At 46.9% G+C, this 22,500-nt stretch overlaps 1 protein-coding gene across 1 annotated transcript in view; it reads left to right on the plus strand.

The window, feature by feature from the left end:
• LOC311226630 (CUB and sushi domain-containing protein 3-like) overlaps window positions 1-22,500 on the plus strand; it is a gene marked incomplete at both ends in the record, with an annotated part of 799,139 nt that overhangs the window by 674,442 nt on the left and 102,197 nt on the right. Inside the window, 2 exons of the mRNA XM_084312048.1 lie at window positions 2,554-2,672; window positions 5,285-5,354. Coding sequence (XP_084168174.1) covers window positions 2,554-2,672; window positions 5,285-5,354 — 189 coding nt within the window. The remainder of the gene's footprint in view (window positions 1-2,553; window positions 2,673-5,284; window positions 5,355-22,500) is intronic.

Below are 22,500 nucleotides of genomic sequence, written 5' to 3' on the forward strand. Positions count from 1 at the left end.
CCAGGCGGTTTGTGGAGTGTCGGGGGGGATGAGTCTTAGGCTGAATTTGCTCCTCATTCTGTGACAAAATCTTTCTCCAAATGTTTGACAAGAAGAAATGGTGAGCCCAATTAGATACAATGGGTTCTCTTGACCTCTGACCTCAACAGATACAATGGGTTCTCTTGACCTCTGACCTCAACAGATACAATGGGTTTCTTGACCTCAGATTTATGAAATAGTAAAACATGTGCAGTTTAAGATGTTTTATTTTATTTTGTATTTGTTTTCAAATGCAAAAAACAAACAAAAGAGCAAAAATGCAAAGATCTGTTTTGATTTTCCAGGAGATGGAGTGGCCAACACCCCAGGCAACCCTAACCCTAACCCAGAGACAACCCTAACCCTAACCCCCAGACAACTCTAACCCTAACCCCCAGACAACTCTAACCCTAACCCCCAGACAACTCTAATCCTAACCCCCAGACAACTCTAACCCTAACCCCCAGACAACTCTAACCCTAACCCCCTCCAAACTCATAGCCAAGCTCAGGGACCTGGGCTTGAACTACGACCTCTGCCAGTGGGTCTTGGACTTCCTGACGGGCAGACCCCAGGTGGTAAGAGCCGGCAACTGCACCTCCTCATCCATCACGCTCAACATAGGGGCCCCCCAGGGCTGTGTTCTGAGCCCCCTCCTCTACTCCCTGTACACACATGACTGCGTAGCACAGCGGAACAACAACACCATCATCAAATTTGCTGATGACACAGTAGTGGTGGGCCTGATCTCTGCCAACGACGAAAGGGCCTACCTGGAAGAGGTAGAGAACCTGTCACAGTGGTGTCAGGAGAACTGCCTCTCCCTGAATGTCAGCAAAACAAAAGAGATGATTGTGGACTTCAGGAGGTCGGGGGTCAAGGACTACAGCCCCCTCAGCATCGACGGGGCACCGGTTGAGAGAGTGAACAGTTTCAAGTACCTCGGAGCCCACATATCCGAGGACTTGACATGGACCACACACATTGACAGTGTTGTGAAGAAGGCACGACAACGCCTCTACTTCCTCAGGCGCCTAAGGAAGTTCCAAGTCAGTCAGAAGATCCTTAGGAACTTCTACTCATGTACAATAGAGAGCATCCTGACCGGCAACATCACCTCCTGGTTTGGGAATAGCACTGCACAAGACCGTAGCAGACTACAAAGAGTGACACGTTCAGCCGAACGCACAATTGGAGGGGGGCTTCCCACCCTCCAGAACATTTACAACAAGCGGTGCAAGGGGAAGGCTAAGAGAATTATTAAGGACTCGAGCCACCCGAACAACTGCCTCTTTGAACTGCTGCGGTCAGGCAAGCGATACCGGAGTCTTAAGGCGAGCACAGAAAGACTCAGAAGAAGCTTCTATCCCCAGGCCATCAGGCTGCTAAACGAACAATAATCGCTAAACCAACAATAATCACTATGCAACAACCATCAAAGGCACACAGCACACACACCCACACGCACACACTCACTCAAACAAACAACACACTGCAGCACCCACTCTCCACACTTTAGATCACACAAACACACTTACACTTTATATTTATTGATAAAGGATTTGCACTACAACTCGTACACCTACTGTGAATTGTACCTAAATTGCACCTCGTCCCATTTCTCCATTTCTGCCTTGCACTATATAGTATTGTATATTAGTACACTGCACAGTATTGTATATTGTATGGTAACTATGTCTATTCTGCATCGAACATTGTACATATGTCTAAACTGAACACTGTGACCTCATTTTTTTACTTCTAATTTTACTATGTTATTTTATTTCATACTTATCTTGTCTTGCACAGTCTCTGGAGCGCAACAGTAAGAAGCATTTTGTATAAAAGGATTCTGTACTTCTGTATGACAACTATTAAAGAAACTAAAACTAAACTAACCCAGACAACCCTAATCCTAACCCCCAGACAACTCTAATCCTAGAACTGACACTGCTGTAGATTTACTGTCTCCTAGATGTAGTGTCTCCTAGACTGTCTCCTAGATGTAGTGTCTCCTAGACTGTCTCCTAGATGTAGTGTCTCCTAGACTGTCTCCTAGATGTAGTGTCTCCTAGACTGTCTCCTAGATGCAGTGTCTCCTAGACTGTCTCCTAGATGCAGTGTCTCCTAGACTGTCTCCTAGATGCAGTGTCTCCTAGACTGTCTCCTAGATGCAGTGTCTCCTAGACTGTCTCCTAGATGTAGTGTCTCCTAGACTGTCTCCTAGATGCAGTGTCTCCTAGACCGTCTCCACATCAGGCTGTGGGCCCCACTTCTAACTATGGTGTGGTTTGTTCTCGGTGTGTGTGTGTGTGTGTGTGTGTGTGTGTGTGTGTGTGTGTGTGTGTGTGTGTGTGTGTGTGTGTGTGTGTGTGTGTGTGTGTGTGTGTGTGTGTGTGTGTGTGTGTGTGTGTGTGTGTGTGTGTGTGTGTGTGTGTGTGTGTGTGTGTGTGTGTGTGTGTGTGTGTGTGTGTGTGTGTGTGTGTGTGTGTGTGTGTGTGTGTGTGTGTGTGTGTGTGTGTGTGTGTGCAGCTATAGGGCTGGAGTCGTGTCCTGAGCCTCTGACTCCGTCGTGGGGTATCCGGCAGGGTGACAGGTACATGGTGGGAGATGTGGTGCAGTTCTCCTGCCAACAGGGGTACTCCCTACAGGTAACCTCCTAAACCCTCACCCCTAACCCTCTCTGCAGGTCAGCAAATACTAACCCTAACCATCACAGGCAAATGTGTCTTTAGTCAACATAGTTAAAGGAATATCTTAGCTTCTGCCTCCCTTCAATTGGATATCAGTGTTTTAAGAACAGGACACTATATTGTAGAAGGAACAGGTAAATAGGTCACTAAAGAGTCATATTTTATTTTATTTTATTTTATTACTAATGATGATTTAGCCTCCGGGGGCAATGGTCAATGTTTCAGTGCTTCCTGTGTAGCTTCTGATTTCCTCTTCCTGTGTAGCATCTGGCTTCCTCTTCCTGTGTAGCTTCTGATTTCCTCGTCCTGTTTGCTGCTGGCTTCCTCTTCCTGTGTAGCATCTGGCTTCCACTTCCTGTGTAGCCGCTGGCTTCCTCTTCCTGTGTAGCGTCTGGCTTCCTCTTCCTGTGTAGCGTCTGGCTTCCACTTCCTGTGTAGCTTTTTGCTGCTTGCTTTTGATTCCCAATATCCAGGCAAACTTGCTGTAAGGGTTCATCTTTTCCTGGCCAGGCTTCGCCTGCTAGTCCCTCCTCCCCACCTCTCCATGGACTTCCTCCACACATGAACAGTCGTGTCAAGTTCATAGACTTTGCTCTACTGCCACCCGGTGGCCTAATTCAGTTGGTGCTGCACCGTGTGCATCTCTATGTTTCTGTCTGTTTTGATTTCCTGAATATCATCACTAGTCTGCTGTCTGTGTTGTAATTATGATCAGTCTAGTGTTGTCTCAGTATTGTATATTTGATTCGGTCTGTTGTTCTAGCCTTGTTTATTCCCCAGTGTGTTTTGGCCTTGTGTTAGTTCTGTTTTGCTCCCAGGTGTGTCTTGTTCCCAATTACCCTCTTGTGTCAATCAGTGTCTGTATATCTGCCTCGTTTTGCCAGTCTCTCTTTGTCGGTTCATTGTTTCGTTGTTACTCTTGCTCTGTCATTTCGCTCCTTGTTCTCCCTATGTTAGTAAGTCTTGTTTTCAGTTTGTTTTACCATCTTTGTTTTTTCGTGTTTACAGTCGTTTTGGTCAATGTTTGTTTGTAGATTAGTTTGTACAGTTTTCCCTACCAGCACTGCTGTGGTTTTTGTGTCTTGTTTTTGTATTTTGCTCTCTGCCAGCCATTGCTGTGCTCTCGTTTGAGATCCTTGTTTTTGTTGCTGCTTTTAAAGTAAAGCATTCTTTTTTGACTACTTCACCCCTGGCTCCACGCCTCGTCTTGTCTATTGCTTCCTCCTCATCCTGTTCTGCGTTTGGGTCCTCTGCCAACACCAATCCGTAACACTTCCTCTTCAAATGCCTTTTTTAAATGTAGGAATGCCCCTACAGTATGTTCCTGGTTTTCTATTGCTTGGATTCTTCTATCACTTCCATCACTGCCATTCATGTAGATTGAGCCACATTGATGCTTTGAAGTTTTGTGTTTCTATGAAAGTATCAAGTCTTTGAACAAAATAGTTTTCAAGATTTTCAAGAACTGTGGGAGGAGATAAATTGGTCTCTGGTTTGAAAAGGTGTTTCTCCAATTTCTGTAGATAATGACCTTTGCTATTTTCATTTTGCTGGGAAATAATGTGACTTGTTTGGAGTCAGTGGTTTTTACTCAATCTCATTACAATCAGTGTATTTGTTATTCTTAAAATGGTTTACCACATCAATTAGTTTCTTATCTACAAATGTATTCAGAAAGATGGTGATAGTATTTATATTAAGATAAGAACAGCAGAAAGAACAAGGAAACAGGCGAGGAGTATCTTGGCAGACAGCCTCCATCCTTTATTCAGCCAGAGTCACCCTGGCAACTAGGAATATATTCAAGAAGTCCTTCATGTGTCTCTAATGTGTAACTCTGTCTGTGTGTGTTTTATGTGTCTCTAATGTGTAACTCTGTCTGTGTGTGTTTTATGTGTCTCTAATGTGTAACTCTGTCTGTCTGTCTGTGTGTGTTTTATGTGTCTCTAATGTGTAACTCTGTCTGTGTGTGTTTTATGTTTCTCTAATGTGTAACTCTGTCTGTCTGTGTGTTTTATGTGTCTCTAATGTGTAACTCTGTCTATGTCTGTGTGTTTTATGTGTCTCTAATGTGTAACTCTGTCTGTGTGTTTTATGTGTCTCTAATGTGTAACTCTGTCTGTGTGTGTTTGTGTTCTATGATTGTTTTAGTATCTGACTTCTTGTGTTTAATTCTCTGTTTGTTGAGCCGACGAGACAATTTTCCACCTCGGTGGACAATACAGTTATATTCAAATGAATAAGATTGAAGACTTACTGTTGTTGATCCAATGTTTGAGGGATTTAGAAAAAACAAACTAAACAGAATAAATAAATACAGCCTGAGAGGCGGAACGGTGTTTTCGCCAAACAGTGGAGTTACTGCTTGTCTCGTTCCAAACACAACATAGGGATCAACTTCTCTCACTGTGAGTCTCTAACTGTTGGGTCTAGTTTAAGTGTTTAATCATTTACATCTATTCGCGTGGCTTTGTGGAGACTGTTATTTGACAGAGTGAGGAACAGGAAGTGGGAGAGCATGTGAAGAGGTCCTCTGTGTCTCTGATCCTGTGTTTGTTTGTTGTCTCCAGGGTAACGCCCACATCACCTGTATGCCTGGTCCAGTGAGGAGATGGAACTACCCGGTCCCACTGTGTCTGGGTTAGTACACACACACACACACACACACACACACACACACACACACACACACACACACACACACACACACACACACACACACACACACACACACACACACACACACACACACACACACACACACACACACACACACACACACACACGCACACATACATATACACACATTTGAAATGTTTATTTATGTCCACATGAACAGAAGTACAAGGAGGTCTCATACAAAGGACATAAACAATGCAAGTGCAGTCAGAAAATTATGGAAGAACAGGCAGGTACAAGGTGCATGGACGGCAGAATCATGGGAAAAGGTAACAGCGCCTCCTCCAAATCGAGCGGCTTCCTATAACAGCTGATACTGAGTAGTACCTGGCTAACTGCTTGGCCTTCCTTTTGGGGAGACCGGCTATTTGTAGGCCCCTCACAACCAACTTGTGCACATGCCCTAGGCTGCCAAAGATAAAAACTAGGAGTTTACATCTGTAGCCTAGCTGTGAGATGGTCTGCTGTAGCTGTTGGTATTTCAGCATTTTGGTTAGGAAGGCTTCTTCTAAGCTGTAGTCAAAAGTACAGCCAACCTCAAGAATGGACACCTCCCTAAGGTGTTTATTTACCACAAATACATCAGGGGTGTTAGCTGTAATACTAGAGAGCATGGAATCATCATTGCACAGGTTGAACATGCTTGGCTTCACAGTAGAATGTGACGTGTATTTCTAATCGTATAGTGGATCTCTTTCTAGTATCTCGGCTGTTGTACTCACACGTTCTGTTCAATTGTCTTATAAATGATTTGGAGTCGGAGCCAGGCGCTAAAGGTACAAAGACAGTCTGGCCGTCGTTTATTGGAAGATCCAAAGACAGCTTAAAGTTCTCGTTTAACTTTTCTTATTCTATAACAGCATCTGCAGCACGTCTCGATTGGATAGGTTTTCAGCGCTGGTGAGGTCTTCTCAAGATGCTTTCTCCGTGCGTCCTCGTGGTCTGCTGCTGGTCTCCGTGGGTGTGTCTCATGTCTCGAACCTGTGGTAGATATAGGGACTCGACAACCCATCCCCCAGTGGTCGAGTCTCCGCTCCGTGATGTCACAGAAGGAGACTCCGATCCCTATTTTTCATTGGTTTAACACGATCTCTAACCAAATAAGGAAGGGACATCTATTTCAACCGTTTTCCTTCCTTCTACTGAAACGGACTAAACCTTTATTATTTGATTGACTAAATGAATGAATAATTTGCTCACAGATTTGCAGAATGGGTACAACACAGCACAATACACACTACTTTGCCAAAGGGATTTAGATTAGCAAAAACCTTCTTTGGAAAGTTTACATCAGGATCACCCATTTTCAATTCATAGTATTAGCATTTTTCTTACTAAATGAACACACACTACTTTGCTAAATGCTTTTTACTGTTACATTCCAGATTGTGCTAGACTATCTAAATCTTATAGTATAATTCAGATTTAGATCATTGTGGCCACCGTTTCCTTATATCAACCTGTATAATGTTTGATGCAAAACTCCATATCTAATTAATGTATTAGGAGAAAGGATAACAGTTGTTTTAATCTTACTTTGTCTTAATTTAAGTTCTAAATCCTGTGTTATTTAATTTAGTCTCTCGCTGGTAATGGTCTTTAACTATTAGTCCTAAATTAACTAGAATTCTATTTCTTTGACAATGATATGTTTTCTCCAATTTGAGAGGAACCTATGTGGTGTTTCCCTTTAGCAGTGATCAATTAGTCTCCTTTTTAGTGTCATTGTGCTTGTACTTTCTTGATTTGTCTCCTATAGTTATCTGTTGCTTAATAACTTGCTTATTTTAGAGTCTTAACTTTCTGCATTTTTTTAAGTCATTAACTGTTTTAGACCAGCTGCTAAGTTATTTCCTCCTGGCCTTCTATCTCCTACTCACATCTAAACCACCAACTGTCTTTCTAAGGAATGCGACCCTGTAACCATCTATCTGTCTTCCTGGCAGAAGACTTAAACTGTCACCAGAGGAGAATAGCACCATGGTTTGGTCTGTTTCTACCCTAAAATACACCAACCCCTCCTCCTGGTGTCGGAGGGGTAGATTTTTATGGCGTTACTAACCTCGCTAGGGGGGATGTGGGGACACAGTTATTTCAACCATTAACCAAAAATGCATTCCTTGCTGTTTGCTTTTGACTCGAGCGTCCTTCCTCTTTTAGCTATGACCCTGTGTCTCCTTAAAACCCTAACATTACTTGTACCATACTTTTTTGATTCAATTAATTTACGACAATCCCTTCTCTGAGGGGTCTACCCTCATTATGTAACCAGTAAATTTCCAAAATCAAAAATGATATAATTTCCATAAAATATAAACAATTTTTCAAAAATTTCAAAAATTCAAAAAATCCAAAATTTCACTTACCTCTTCTTCTTGCACAGTTATACACATTATCAGTTATTATTATGACATCCAGTCTAGGTCCGTCTCTCTATGCAAAGAGATGATCGTACCATTCTCAGTTTCTTTTTGTTTACGACTATATTTATCCATGTCCTTACTTACCACCTGTGTCTATTTGTGTAATGGCCTCTGCAAGAAAAGATTCTACTTCACAAAAATAGAAGACTAACATTTCTAATAAAACCCCCCGAAGGAGACTTAAACCATAAACATATAAAAACTAAATTTCTCCTTCGCAAAAGACCTTCTGAGGTCTATTTCCTCTTAGCTGCAATTCTACCAGTTATCCTCACTGAAACCTCTGAGGTCTATTAATAACCCTTTTTGGCCGTGTCTCTTTCGTTGCAGTTGCGCTAATCGCTCTCTCCTCCAACGTCCTTGGTTCCGCTGTTGGTACTCCGCCAAAATCCACAGAGGAAAAATCATCATTTTCCAATTCCAATTCATGATCTCCTCTGTCTGGTTCCTGCAAAAATCCTTCATTTCCCCTAGAGGGACCATCATGTTCGCCTCGGTCTGGTTCCCCATAATCGTCTTCATTCTCCCCTTCGTCGTGCCTTTCCTCCTGTTCTTGATCAATGAACAGGGGTTCGGATTCCAATTCTTGCCCATCTTGCAGGGCTTTTACGCAATGCGAAAGGTGAAACCACATTGAAGATCCTTTTACCTGTAGCGCTCTTTCCGTAGCTCTTACGACCTCGTACGGTCCTTCCCGCCGCGCTCCATACCACTTGCGTCTGAACACTTTAACATAAACGTAGTCCCCTGGTACTATCTGGGGAACATTCCGCCTATCCTCCTCCTCCTCTGTCTCTCGTTTACTAGAGACATAATCATAGATTGCCCCGTGGAGCTTTGACATGTACTTCACGTACTCACGCATCTCGTGGTCTAGAATATCCAAACTCGGACCTTTTCCTGCTGCGCGCAATCCGGGCACAACCATACATCGGCCAAACAACATTTCGTGCGGAGTTAAACGCAGGCCCCGGATCTCGCTAGATCTACAAGCCATTAATGCTAACGGTAACGCGCTCAGCCAGTTTAGACCGGTGTGTTGACAGATCTTAACCAATTTGTTCTTAAGTACCCCGTTCATGCGTTCCACAGCCCCCTGGCTCTGAGGGTGGTAAACGGACCCGAAACGCTGTTTTATCCCCATCTGTTGGAGTACTAAACGTACTGTTTTGTCCACAAACTCTTTTCCATTATCCGACGCGATTTTATCGGGAATTCCGTAACGACTTATTATATCACGGCATAAGAACTTAGCCACTGAGGCAGCATCCTTATGTTTAGTCGCACAAGCCTCCACCCACTTTGAAAATCGACACACCACGACAAGAATGTACCTTTTTTGGTTAATCGGTTTTATCATGTCTACATAGTCAATCACAAGTTCTCTCATTGGGCCATTTGGGGTGGGGATGTGTCCCGGAGACACAACGATCCCTCTGCGTGCATTGTTCTTCAAGCAAATTGCACATCTACTTATTACACAATCAATCTGCCGTAGCAGGTTTGGCGCCCAAAACCCATACTCCTCAATTTTCCTACTCACCTCTCTCCGGTGGGCATGACAGAACTCATGCGCAGTTTGGATCAGCAGTCCGACCAGGCCAGTTGGTGCAACCACAAGTCCTTCATGGTTCCGCCACAAACCTGTCCCATCCCTACTAGCCCCTCTTGCTGACCAGAGATTTCTCTCCACCTGACTCGCCTCTTCCTGAAAGGTCAAAACATCTTTGTAAGTAATCTTATCTTCCAACTCCACCTCATGTGTGATAACCAATACCTTACCTGCTCTGTCCGCACCTGTCACTTGCTTGGCAGCGACATCCGCCATGTTGTTACCTCTGGTCACTTTAGACTCATCAGACTGATGGGCAGCACATTTGATAATCGCAATTTGTTTGGGTTTCATTATTGCTTCCAACAAATCGGTTATCTGACTACAGTGTCTTATGGCGGTACCATCTGCTCTCTTAAAACCTCGCCCTTTCCACACTGCTCCGTAGAGAAAAGCTATATTTTGTGCGTAGCTACTATCCGTAAAGATATTACAGCTCTTACCTTCTGCCATTTTGCACGCTTCAGTCAGAGTTTTCTACGACGAACCCATCACCTTGTGATTTTACTACAGAGTAACCTGCTTTTAGGTCCTCTCCAACTCTGTAACATGAGCCATCTGTCCAAAGTTCCAAATCAGGACTGCTAAACGGGAAAGCCTGCAAGTCAGCTCTAAGTCTGGAGTACCTCTCAGCTTGTTCCACACAGTCGTGAGGTTCTCCATCCTCAGGCTTAGGAAGGGTCTGCGCTGGGTTCACTGTGGAACACCTAGTCAAAGTAACATCTTCCTGTTCCAAAATCCTGTAATAGTTTTTCAGACGGGGTATCGTTAGTGCAGATTTACCAGATTCCAACAAATTTTGGATCGCATGTCCTACCATAATATTGACTGGATACCCCATCATGATACTTGCAGCTTTCTCGTACATCAGGAAGACTCCGGCGCAATCTCGGTAGCACGGAGGCATTCCCATTTCCACCTCTGAATAGGCGATGGAGTAGTATCCTATTGGTTGTGGATGGATCCCCACTCCGGTGTTTTGTGCCAGTACTGCGCATGCATATCTCTGATCTGAAGAGGAAGAGACATACAGTATGAACTGCTTGGTATAATCAGGCAAAGTCAAGGCCGGGGCAGCTAACATACGGGTCTTTATGGTCTCAAATGCCCTTAGGCCCTCCTCAGTCCAGGTTACTTTAGCACTCAACTTATCATTTCCGCAAACTTTTATCATAGCTCTTAAAGGCCCTACTAGTTCTGTATAATTCTCCACCCAAGTGGAACTATACCCGACGATTCCCAAAAACATCATCATCTGTCTTACAGTCACTGGCTTTGGAGCTTTCTTAATAGCCACCAAATGTTCCTCTGTAATAGCTCGATGGCCTTTTGAAATCGTTTGACCTAGATATGCTACTTTAGGTTGACAGTACTGCAATTTTTTCAAAGACACCTTGTGTCCCTTCTCTGCTAGTAGTTGCAATAGTTCAATAGATTCCTTGTGACATGTTGTCTGATCGTCGGCACACAAGATAATATCATCCATATACTGAATGACTCTGGATTTTAATCTCAGGTCCAACCCGTCCAGATCCTCTCTCAAGATCTTGTTAAAGATGTGTGGGGAATGCTTTAATCCCTGTGGGAGCCTAGTGTACTCATAATGCTCATTCTTATAGGTAAAACCAAAAAAATGCTGGCACTCTTTGCTCAAAGGTACGCTAAAATAGGCGCTACACAAATCTATAACTGTAAAATACTCAGCTTGCGGCGGGATGAATGTCAGTAGTGTGTGGGGATCTGGGACATCGGCGGGATAGTCAATTAAAACCTCATTGACGGCCCTCAAGTCGTGTACCAGACGGTACGAGGTGTCAGGTTTCTCCACTGGCAGCAACGGCGTGTTGCTCTTGGGGCTCTTTGTCTTTCGTAGTACTCCGGCTTCTAGAAGTCCTTTGATTTGTGGCTCAATTCCGGCCACCGCTTTTTCCTTCAGTGGGTACTGACTTTTCCAGGGCAGGGTTGCTCCTGGTCTAAGCTCCACCCTCACTGGTTGAGCAGATTTGATCAGTCCAATGTCGGTGCTATGTTTTGACCACAGCACTTCTGGTATGGCCCCCATCATCTCCTCCTGGAGGCTCAATTTCTGGGGGGTTTCTTCTACTGTCTCCTGTGACAGCTGCACCGTCTGGGGACGTCCCATCCCTGTGCCTTGAATCATTATCTTGATGAACCGATTTGTCCGGGCTTATCCATATGAGTCGGTTCTCCGTCGTCTGTTCGAACTTTATTCCTTCTGCCTCTTTCATCATCCTTCCGATGTGTTGTTGGTGGCACGAGTCGGTCACTTTTAGCGTCACGTGGGGAACGCTGTCTGTGATCTCGTGTTCCTTTTGTAGATAGTTGCTTCGTGCAAGCCGTATTGCTGCTCCTTGGGGACCCATCACTATGCTGGTGGCGTTGAGCTGCACCTCCTCTGGTTGATTTCTCATCCACTCCTCGGCTTGTCTTTCATCCGCATCTTTATAGTATTGTAGAGTGCAGTGGTATGGTGTCTCTGGGTTCCTCGCCGATGGCATATTGGCGGTGATGAAGGTCTCCCATTCCAACGCTGGTCCGAGCAACTCCTGGCTTAGGTTCCCCAACCAGTATACTTCCGGGGGTCGGGGGTCTGTTCTTTGCATCATTTCGTAGTATTGGTCTTCTGGGACGTCGATCACACAACCATCGGGTGTGCATAGAATGTTCATCCCCAACATACCAAGGCCGTCTCTGCCCAGTAAGCCAATGGGTGCGGTGTCGGAGACCAAGATGGAAACCGTCGCCTCTTTGCCTCTGTACTTCAGGGTGACAGGCTCTGTCACTGGAATCAGCTTCTTTATCCCTTCAAATCCAATGGTCCGTACATATCGACTGGACATGGGCAGGTGTGTCGCATCTTTAGGTTGGACCACAGTGTACGCCGCCCCGGTGTCTGCCATCATCCTGACAGATTTATTATTCACCGCTACGTGCACTATCGGTTCCTCCCTTAAGTGTGACAATGACAGCTGGCACCCCCCCATTGAACTCTCTGGGCCTCGTCAGAACTCCTGTTCCGGCCCTCTGGACGGATTCACTGGGCCCCTGTTCTGTTGCTGGTTCTGGTCTTGCATCTGGTCCTGGTTCTGGTATTGGTTCTGGTATTGGTTGGGTCCGTACCACTGCTCCTGGGATCGGCCATAACCTCTTCGACCACCTCCTCTGTTATTTCCTCGACCCCTGCTGCTGGGTCCTTGGCTTCGCCAACCAGCCATCGGACAGTTCCGGGCGAAATGTCCGATTTCTCCACAATGCCAACACTCCGCTGACGCTGGCCATTCCAGGGGTCCACTTCTTTGCTGTCCATTTCCTCGTCGTGACTGCCCGTTTGATCCCCTCTGATTTGGTTGTTGAGTGGGTGCCGGTGCTTCCTGTTTGGTGGGCTGTGCTGTTTCCTGGTTGTTCAGTTGTCCACTATTCCCCGTCTCGGCTCTGGGTGGTGTGGCTTGTACCAGGGCTTGGAGGTACTCTACCATCTTGACTGCCTCAACCGGCTGTTGGTACATGAGCTTTCGCTGACTTGCCGTTTCTTTGTCTTTGGCCTGTTGTTCCTTCTTCCTGTGCAGCTCCACTTGATGGCTCACGTTCTCCATGTATGCATCTAAAGGAAGGCTTCCCAGGCATACCACTTCGTTCAGTTTTTGTCTCACCTCGCTGGAGAGGCCCTTCTGTATTTTCTCTCTTAGCATCGCCTCTCCCATTGGATTTTGTGCAGGGTCTTGGCCGGTCATGTCTCTCCAGGTGGCGTAGGCTTGTGCCACATACTCTCTGGGGGGGGTATCAGGTCCCAACGCACCAATGTGGATCTTATCTGGATGCATCAGGGTGTGATAGGTCTCTCGCAGGACCCGCCACAGTGCTCCTCGGTGAGCGGCGTAGAGGTCTTGGTCGTGGGCTCCAGACACCACATACCGCACCAAGGCAGCCTTGGTTAGTAGTTCTTCCATGCCAGCGACTCCTACTTTGTGAGAGAGTAGTCGCTTGACATCGCCGATAGCCAGCTGTTGGCCTACCATTATTTCCTCCAGCTTGGCAATCCATGGAAAAGCCCCATTCTGGAGGGAGGGCAACTTCTCCGATATTTGGGACATGTCTGAAGCATTCCATGGCTGGTACTCCAATCCCTGATGTCTTATCATCAAGGGTTGTATGTTGACCGTAGGCTCTCGGGTACTGGATCTGGTCACTCTTTTTTCTTCCGCCCTTTTCAACGCTTTGATTTCATCTCTTGCTTCTCTCATTTGGTCTTCCAATTCTGTTCGTGCGTCAGTGCCCCTTCTCCAGCGTTCGGCGATTGCTCGGTATCCCTCGGAATCAGTGTCTTTTTCCTCTTGGTAGGCCTGTATCTGTGCTTCCATCTCTCGGTTTTCCTTATTCATCCCATGATGTCGTCGCTTTAATTCCTCCATGGTAGCCGTCAGTTTCATCCGCCGGTTGCTTCCTTCGAGGGAAGGTGAGGGCACGGAGAGTGTTGTAGTGTATTTTGGAGCAGGTAAGGTCTTCGGCGTCACTCCTTTGATGGGTCTCTCCCTTCTCTCCTCTTCCTCTCGTTCTCTGTCTTTCTCCTGATACTTGTTCTGGGGCTCCCATGTCTGGTCCTCGTCCTCTGTGTCTTCCCAGTATTCGCGGCCTTCGGGGGAATAGGACCGGCGATAGCTGGGAGCTTGTCTTGACCTCTCCCGGGGATAGTCTCATCTGTGGCTGCGACTCCTGACGTATAGACTATCTATTTTGTCGTCTATCTCCCTGATGTCATCGCTTCGACGTCCCTCTCCTTCTGCCCAGAGAATTTCTTTGGCTGCGGAACTGAGTGGTGTATATATACCTCGATGTCTCTCTTCGTCTCGATATCTCTCCGCCGCCCTGGGATAAGGAATACTGTGGGACTGAACGTCTCGCTCCCTTCTTCTTTCCTGGTCCGTTTCGTCTACTTCAGGTGTTAGGGTGATTGTTGTCACTGCCCGTCCCATCTCTGTTCTACTGCCGCTATTATTGGTTATCTCGTATTGGCTATCCATGTCTATTATAGGCAGGATAGGGTAGATTGGTTCCCTATTCCTGCTGGCATATGGTGGAGGTGCTATAATTACCTCAGGTGCTTTTTGGGAGATGACTATTAGGGGCCAGGGGAGTGATCAGAATGGGAGCTAGCTCCTCTGTCGGCAGGGCCTCCTTATTGACAGTCGAACTGTCCTCAACCATACTCTTCCTTCTCTCAGCTTCCCGAGCGAATTTTGATAAGGTGTCCATTTCTAACATGCGTTTTTTCCCTCTCTTTGTCAGCTTTCCCACTTTTTCCTCTCCCGTTCTATATGTCCTAATTAGAGCATGCAGATCTGATATTATTTCTAAATCAAAAGAGCCCTCAATAGGCCAGGGTTTGGTGATGTGTGGCCATCTTTTATTCCATTTCTCTGATAATTCAATAAGTCTTTCCACATAGTAAGGATTGTCCTCTGTGTAAGGATTATTTTTAGCAAGCACTTGTATCGGGGTATCCTCCATCCAACCAATTGGTGTACTCACATCTTTACTTGCCTCCGTTGTCATTTTTCTATATGCGTTTCTTCTCCTCATGTACTTTATTTTATTTTTTTTTTTTTAAATGGCAGCAGGCAAGAGTGATCTTTGTATTCCCTGTCTAAGTGTAGGTGTCTATGCTTGTGTGACTATCTCCTACTCGAACAACCGCTAACGGTACCTGTAGCCCTGTCTATTCTCTCCTTTCCCTTTTCACTGGTGATCTGTAGTCTTACCTGACTTGTGGTGCCCTTGTTGCCTGGCAGAACTGCTGAAAAAATAGAGCACAAAATACAACAGTTCTTTTTAATTTTTCAACTGGAATTTCACTTTACTCCGTTTTTCCAGTATGAATATATCTTCTATCTAATATTCATACCACATCTAATTTTTGAGAGATTGGTTATCAACAGTATGAATAATCATTTACTTAATTCATACAATTTTTTCAAATTCTTGAGAGATGTTGTGATTGACAGTGGTGTTTGCGTTTTCGGTGTCTACTCCCTTATTTCCGCTTCTATGTTGACTCCTCCTTCGTTGAATATCCGCTTTCCGATGTTTTCCCCGTTCTCCCGCTCCAATGTTCTGTTTCACCTCGAAAATCACAAAGTTTTTGATTAGTGTCTCAGCCCTTATTACATTTCATTCAATCATCTTGTTCCCATTTTTCAATACTACTTCCCCCCAGTGGACATTTGTCCTCCTCAGACACGTGTCCACTAACTTTGTTTTTACGCACCTTCCGACATCACTCCCTGCACGCCGCGAGGCCCCACCCTCTGTTTTCCGAAGCGTCCATTACAGACTCCCCACAGAGGACAGGATAACCTCACCACAGGTACAAGGTAGTTAACGCCCAGGCACCCCTTCTTGTCACTTACCCCAGGAAGCCCAGTGCCCTGCTAAACGATCATGCATAACCGTACAGACTCAGCACCAGACCCCAGGGACCTAACAACTCAACACAATCCTCCTCCTTGTACCTACTTATGGAAACAAAACTCATTCACAAAAACAACATTACCTTTACAATATCCCCAGGCACGTCCCCCAACATCATACCCCATGCACACCCCATCCCTCACCCCTCGACCCAGACTGTCCAGCAGCCCAGATCAAAAAGCGACAGACAGGGCGTACTCATGGTACCTTTGCACCAACGGAACGCCCACCCCCGCTCGGCCCCCTTCGTCACCCTCCTTCACCGCCATTATCCTAGTCATAACAGGTGCAGCCGAGCGGAGTGACTTCTCCACCGCCGGACCGGCTGCGCAGAGAGTCCTAATCAGATACCCAAAGCATGCTCTAATCACCGACACACACACGACCAATATCACAAATATCACTACTGCACAGAGAACGTACTTAACTATCACCCAACCTATATACCCCATCTGCTCCTGACCCCAATCTTCCCACGATGTCTCCCGAGTCTCATGGAGATCCCTCGTAATGTTCTTCAAATGTTCTATCACATCTGGCATCCCTATCTCATCATTTGCTGGCACATAAGTACAGCATTCCTGACCAATCAACGCACACGTACCCCCTGAAGCTGACAACAAAAAATCCATTGCCGCCCTTGTCTGCATCTCCATTAATCTCAACGACCGCATCTCCTCATTCTCTAGGCTAAACCCCTTAGTTGTTGTGATCGTCATCTCTTCAAACAATGCAGCCAAGTGATCAATCTCCTGCCAATTAGCATATGTCCCATACGCAGGAAGTGCCACCCTAAAAAAATGATCCGCACTCACAGCTCGCGCCTTCCTAGCCCTAGGGTGCGTCGGCAAAACATCAGTTATCCTCATCGCCGGTACCAGATATCCCAACGCACACCTTCCTTTCCAACCTGCCGGTAACGCTGCATATGCATTGTCCCCACAAATCCAATACGTACCTGGGGGTGCCCGTGCCGCCACCTTCGCAGCCCCCAGGCTCACCCCTCCTACACAATTTCCCAGCGTGCCCATATATTTACCATTTTCGCCGTCCTCACACCTCGTAAACTCTTCTGGCCTAACTGCCACTGGAATAGGCGTAACATCCAACACAGCCTGCTCCGCCATTGCCCCTAACAAACCCTTTGCCTTATGATACCCCTCTTCCCTCTCCTCACTCACACCCTTACATAGGAAAGGTAGATTAAAACCCCTCAGCACAGAGTTATGACACTCAGTAACTGGGTGGGCCATCAACGGCAAACCGGCTGCAGACGACTCTGGCGCTAGGCCACACACATAACAATCAGTTTTATTTGCACTTTTCGCCACCTCCCTTGCTATTTTTATAAACATATTCGTGTGAGGCTCACGCAATTCTCGCCTGTCCACGTCTATATTTATAAGTTCGGGTGCCTGGGGCCAAAAATAAAACAAAACTCCCGCCACAACAAGCAACCAACCCGTTACCAGAGCGCCCAAAACCAACACGCACTCCGCACGCCTAGACAAACCAAACATCCTTGGACCGGCCTGCACTCCTCTGCGTTATCTCTGCTTCCCTCCTCCTGCTGTGCGTCTCCCCACTCTCCCTGCAACGCCCCACAGACAACAACCAACAACATCCCTTATTACAAACTGTTCACTATACAACATTTTACCCCTTCCTACTTTTCCCCCTAACCAACCCTCCAATATATCCCTAATAGGAGAGTGGAAGAGGGGGGGGGGTGGGAAGGCGCCCCCGGGCCGGGGATGGGGACACACACTGGGAAAGGCCCGGGAGGGAGGGAGCACACCCAATTCCCCCAGAGGAGAGGAGACCCGGTCTAGACCAGAGCACGTTTATGCTAGACCGGAAGGGAGGGAACGTCCCGTGAGGGAGTACACCACTAGGGAGGGAGTGACGCACCTCGGAAAGGAGCTAGGACAGGAGGGGAGGGGGAAGAAATATCTGACGAGAGGGGGGCCGAAACAACAATACCACCACATACCACTACACTACCTATGTCTAAATGGCGGTCGGCGTTGCCTCCTAACCTTCCGACTTTGGTGGAGATCGCCAGCCAAACCTATCATGGGTCTCCACCAGTGTTTTAAAGGCTGCCTCTGCCTCTTTCTGACTCAAAGACGCCCCTCCCGCTCCCTCTCCCCCCTTAACCATGCGACTCTGACCCATCACTAGACTAGTCGCAAATTGCCTCACGACAGCCTCCATGGTATAAGCGCTAGACCAACCACTTGGTGTCAATAATTCCATACATATGACCCCACCCTTGCTCACATAACCATGTTCTAACTTCGGGGAGAGTACCCTCATAAAAGGCGGAGAGAACGGAAAATCCTGTGGAAAAGAGACACCCAACAATATAAACTCCGTCTTAGCCTCCTTCATATCCTGCCACAACAAGGAGTCCACATCCAACTGAAACAACCTAATCTCCCAGCTAAACAGATCATCCCCAACCAATTCTGCTGTAATAAAACTGCCACCCAGACGTCTGACCTCCTGAAGTTCCCTCATAAGTCTTTTTGACCTGACCAGGGCACCCCGAGTCATCTGTGATGATGCAGATGGCGCACTGGTTCCCCTCATTCTTGCGATTGTCCGTGCGAACCAGCCCTGTGGTGCAGGCCGCCGTTCCACCGTCTGGCCTTTCACCATCTTTCAATAGTCAGATCAGTCAAGCATTAGACAACCTTAATTTCCCAATTAATCCCCACATTCAACACCCCAACCCTGTTAGCACCCTAGACCCTGCCTACAGCGTCACAGAACCCAGACCGGATCCCCCCAAAAGGGACCCAGAGATAAGGAAGGGACGGGGGGGGGGGGGGGGCAAAAAGCGCACCATTTCCGCACGGGGTCTCACCCCTCTGGCGGAGAGAACTGATATCTCAATCCTACAGCGGGGCGGGGGGCATATACCATAGCATAAACGGAAATGAGGGAACGATACACTAGGGAGGGAGGGGAGGGAGGCGTCTAGGGAAAGGGGGGGAAGGGTGCATCACTGTAGGGGGGGTACTCCTGGGGAAAGAAGGGAAAGGGAGGGAGGAAGGGAGAGAGGGAGGAGTGGAGAGGAAGGGAGAGGGAGGGGGAGGAGGGGAGGGGGGTTCAAGGGAGAGGGAGGGAGGAAGGGAGGGAGGGAGGAAAGGAGGGAGGGAAGAGGAGAGGAGAGAGGGGGGAGGGAGAGGAGAGGGGGGGAGAAGGGAGGGATCGGGGAGGAGAGGATGGAGGGGAGGCGGGTTCACACTAAACCTCTGCTGACTGTACCACATAGGGAGGGAAAGAGAAGTGAGGGAGATTGGAAGGGAGAGAAACGGAGGGAGGGAGAGAAGTGAGGGAGACAGGGAAGGAAAGGAAAGGAGAAAGGGAGAAGAAGGGAGGGAGGAGGGAGGGAGGGAGGGAGGGAGGAAGGGAGAGAAGAGGGAGGGAGGAGGGAGGGAGGGGGAAGAGGGAAGGAGGGAGGGAAGGGGGGGGGGAGGAGGGGGGGGAGGAGGGAGGGAGAAGAGGGAAGGAGGGAGGGAGGGAGGAGAAAGGAGGGAGGAAGGGGAGGAAGGGAGGGAGGGAAAGGAGAGGAGAGGAGAGGAAAGGAGAGGAGAGGAGAGGAGAGGAGAGGGAGGGAGGAGGGAGGGAGGGAGGAAGGGAGAGAAGAGGAGAGGAGAGGGAGGGAGGAGGGAGGGAGGGGGAAGAGGGAAGGAGGGAGGGAAGGGGGGGGGGGGAGGAGGGGGGGGGAGGGAGGGAGAAGAGGGAAGGAGGAGAGGAAAGGAAAGGAGGGAGGAAGGGAAGGAAGGGAGGGAGGGAAAGGAGAGGAGAGAAGAGGAAAGGAGAGGAGAGGAGAGGAGAGGGAGGGAGGAGGGAGGGAGGGAGAAGGAGGGAGGGAGGGAGGGAGGGAGATGAGGGAGATTTGAAAGCACCCCTCACAGCAAAGGGGACCGTGGCACAACAGAGGCTATTTTAATTCCTATGACAACATCGCCCCCTGCTGCATTTTTTCGCACATCACTTCTATTGCACCACAGTACCCCCAAACATCCTGCAGGAGGCGCCCTCAACCTTCTAACAATACGTGCATCATTACGTAGCACGCCAGCCCACGTGCCCTCTCAATTTTAACCCCAACTCCCAGAATCCCCTGCACCGAATTGTAGTTCGTCTTGCAGGCCGGCTTCCTGCAGACGTCATCCCCGAAACTACGTCACGTCCGCCATTTCTGAGATCTCGTTGGACACCAGAATAGCAACACGCGAGGCTTCGTCACGGGACTTCATTTGTTTACAAAATTATCTGTTTCATTCATTCATTCCTAACCTCCTAAACAACTCATCCCCATTCTCTTTCATACAACGCCACAATCACACACATACTCTCATCCAACATTATAATAACCTTCAGCCCTGGGCAGCTCAATACAGCATGTAGCCCCGCCCGGTAGCTTTCCAGCCACCCGACACGATGCTATAAGCTCCACCGGCTCCCAGCATCACCCGTTAGCTTGTAGCCTAGCTTTAGCATGTATCCAGTCTGCTTCAGCATAACACTAGCTCACGGGTTCCAACGGCAACTTTTATAATGGTTTCCGCCGCACCTCGTGACGCTAATGTTAAGCTGGCGCATCAGTGTCCTATCACACCGAATTAATGCATATCTCAATTTACATCCCTTACCCATATTTTTATACATTTCTACACAGGTCTTTATTAGCCCCGCTACTAAACAGTGCTTTATATACTAACTCATAACGCTTCTAAGTGCCTTTCTTTTAATTTTATTTTAAGCGCAGTTTCAACAAGTGCTCCATCCCAAGGCTTACTTTCTACCCCCACCAACCCTCTTCCCAACCTCTCTATCTTTGACATTCAAGCATCGTTGAGGAGACTATACGTCTCTCACTCAATCGACCAAATGCCTTCCTATGAATCCGTACAAATTGGCGAATTCTATAAGCAGATTACGTCGGGCCACCATATATCAGATCCGTCTTAAAACGTCTTTTTAAACTCGTCCGTACATGCGTGCCGATTCTAAGAGTGAAGTTCGTGATTGATAGCACGGAAAAAGCAATTTACCTTTCTGACGACGCGGCCGAACGAACACAATCTAGTCTATTACATTTATGATTGAGTCCTGTTCCAACTGCCCGTGTCCTTCCTCCGACTCCCAGCATCTAACTCTTCATCACAACAGCTGATGCCAGTCCAGTCTTGTGAGAACTGGAGCCAAACGTCGGCTGTTTTGATGTCATTAGGTGCCTTGTTACAACCCCCAGTCCATGGCTGCCCACCCAGCATCCCCCTAAACCCATCTCCCATGACGCAACTTACCGTCTATTCTCCGCCGGCGTTTGGATGTCCGTAGAGTAGAGTGTAGACAGTCGTTGAAAACGTCGTTGCTCTGCCAGATGAGAGATTTGTCTTCGAAGGATGGTATAGTGGATTTTTCAGCTCAGGAAAACGGCTCCAGATTGACGTGTATTTCTAATCGTATAGTGGATCTCTTTCTAGTATCTCGGCTGTTGTACTCACACGTTCTGTTCAATTGTCTTATAAATGATTTGGAGTCGGAGCCAGGCGCTAAAGGTACAAAGACAGTCTGGCCGTCGTTTATTGGAAGATCCAAAGACAGCTTAAAGTTCTCGTTTAACTTTTCTTATTCTATAACAGCATCTGCAGCACGTCTCGATTGGATAGGTTTTCAGCGCTGGTGAGGTCTTCTCAAGATGCTTTCTCCGTGCGTCCTCGTGGTCTGCTGCTGGTCTCCGTGGGTGTGTCTCATGTCTCGAACCTGTGGTAGATATAGGGACTCGACAACCCATCCCCCAGTGGTCGAGTCTCCGCTCCGTGATGTCACAGAAGGAGACTCCGATCCCTATTTTTCATTGGTTTAACACGATCTCTAACCAAATAAGGAAGGGACATCTATTTCAACCGTTTTCCTTCCTTCTACTGAAACGGACTAAACCTTTATTATTTGATTGACTAAATGAATGAATAATTTGCTCACAGATTTGCAGAATGGGTACAACACAGCACAATACACACTACTTTGCCAAAGGGATTTAGATTAGCAAAAACCTTCTTTGGAAAGTTTACATCAGGATCACCCATTTTCAATTCATAGTATTAGCATTTTTCTTACTAAATGAACACACACTACTTTGCTAAATGCTTTTTACTGTTACATTCCAGATTGTGCTAGACTATCTAAATCTTATAGTATAATTCAGATTTAGATCATTGTGGCCACCGTTTCCTTATATCAACCTGTATAATGTTTGATGCAAAACTCCATATCTAATTAATGTATTAGGAGAAAGGATAACAGTTGTTTTAATCTTACTTTGTCTTAATTTAAGTTCTAAATCCTGTGTTATTTAATTTAGTCTCTCGCTGGTAATGGTCTTTAACTATTAGTCCTAAATTAACTAGAATTCTATTTCTTTGACAATGATATGTTTTCTCCAATTTGAGAGGAACCTATGTGGTGTTTCCCTTTAGCAGTGATCAATTAGTCTCCTTTTTAGTGTCATTGTGCTTGTACTTTCTTGATTTGTCTCCTATAGTTATCTGTTGCTTAATAACTT

The sequence above is a fragment of the Notolepis coatsorum genome (genome assembly GCF_963971535.1).
Source record: "Notolepis coatsorum genome assembly, chromosome: 4".
In the NCBI taxonomy this organism is placed as follows: Eukaryota; Metazoa; Chordata; class Actinopteri; order Aulopiformes; family Paralepididae; genus Notolepis; species Notolepis coatsorum.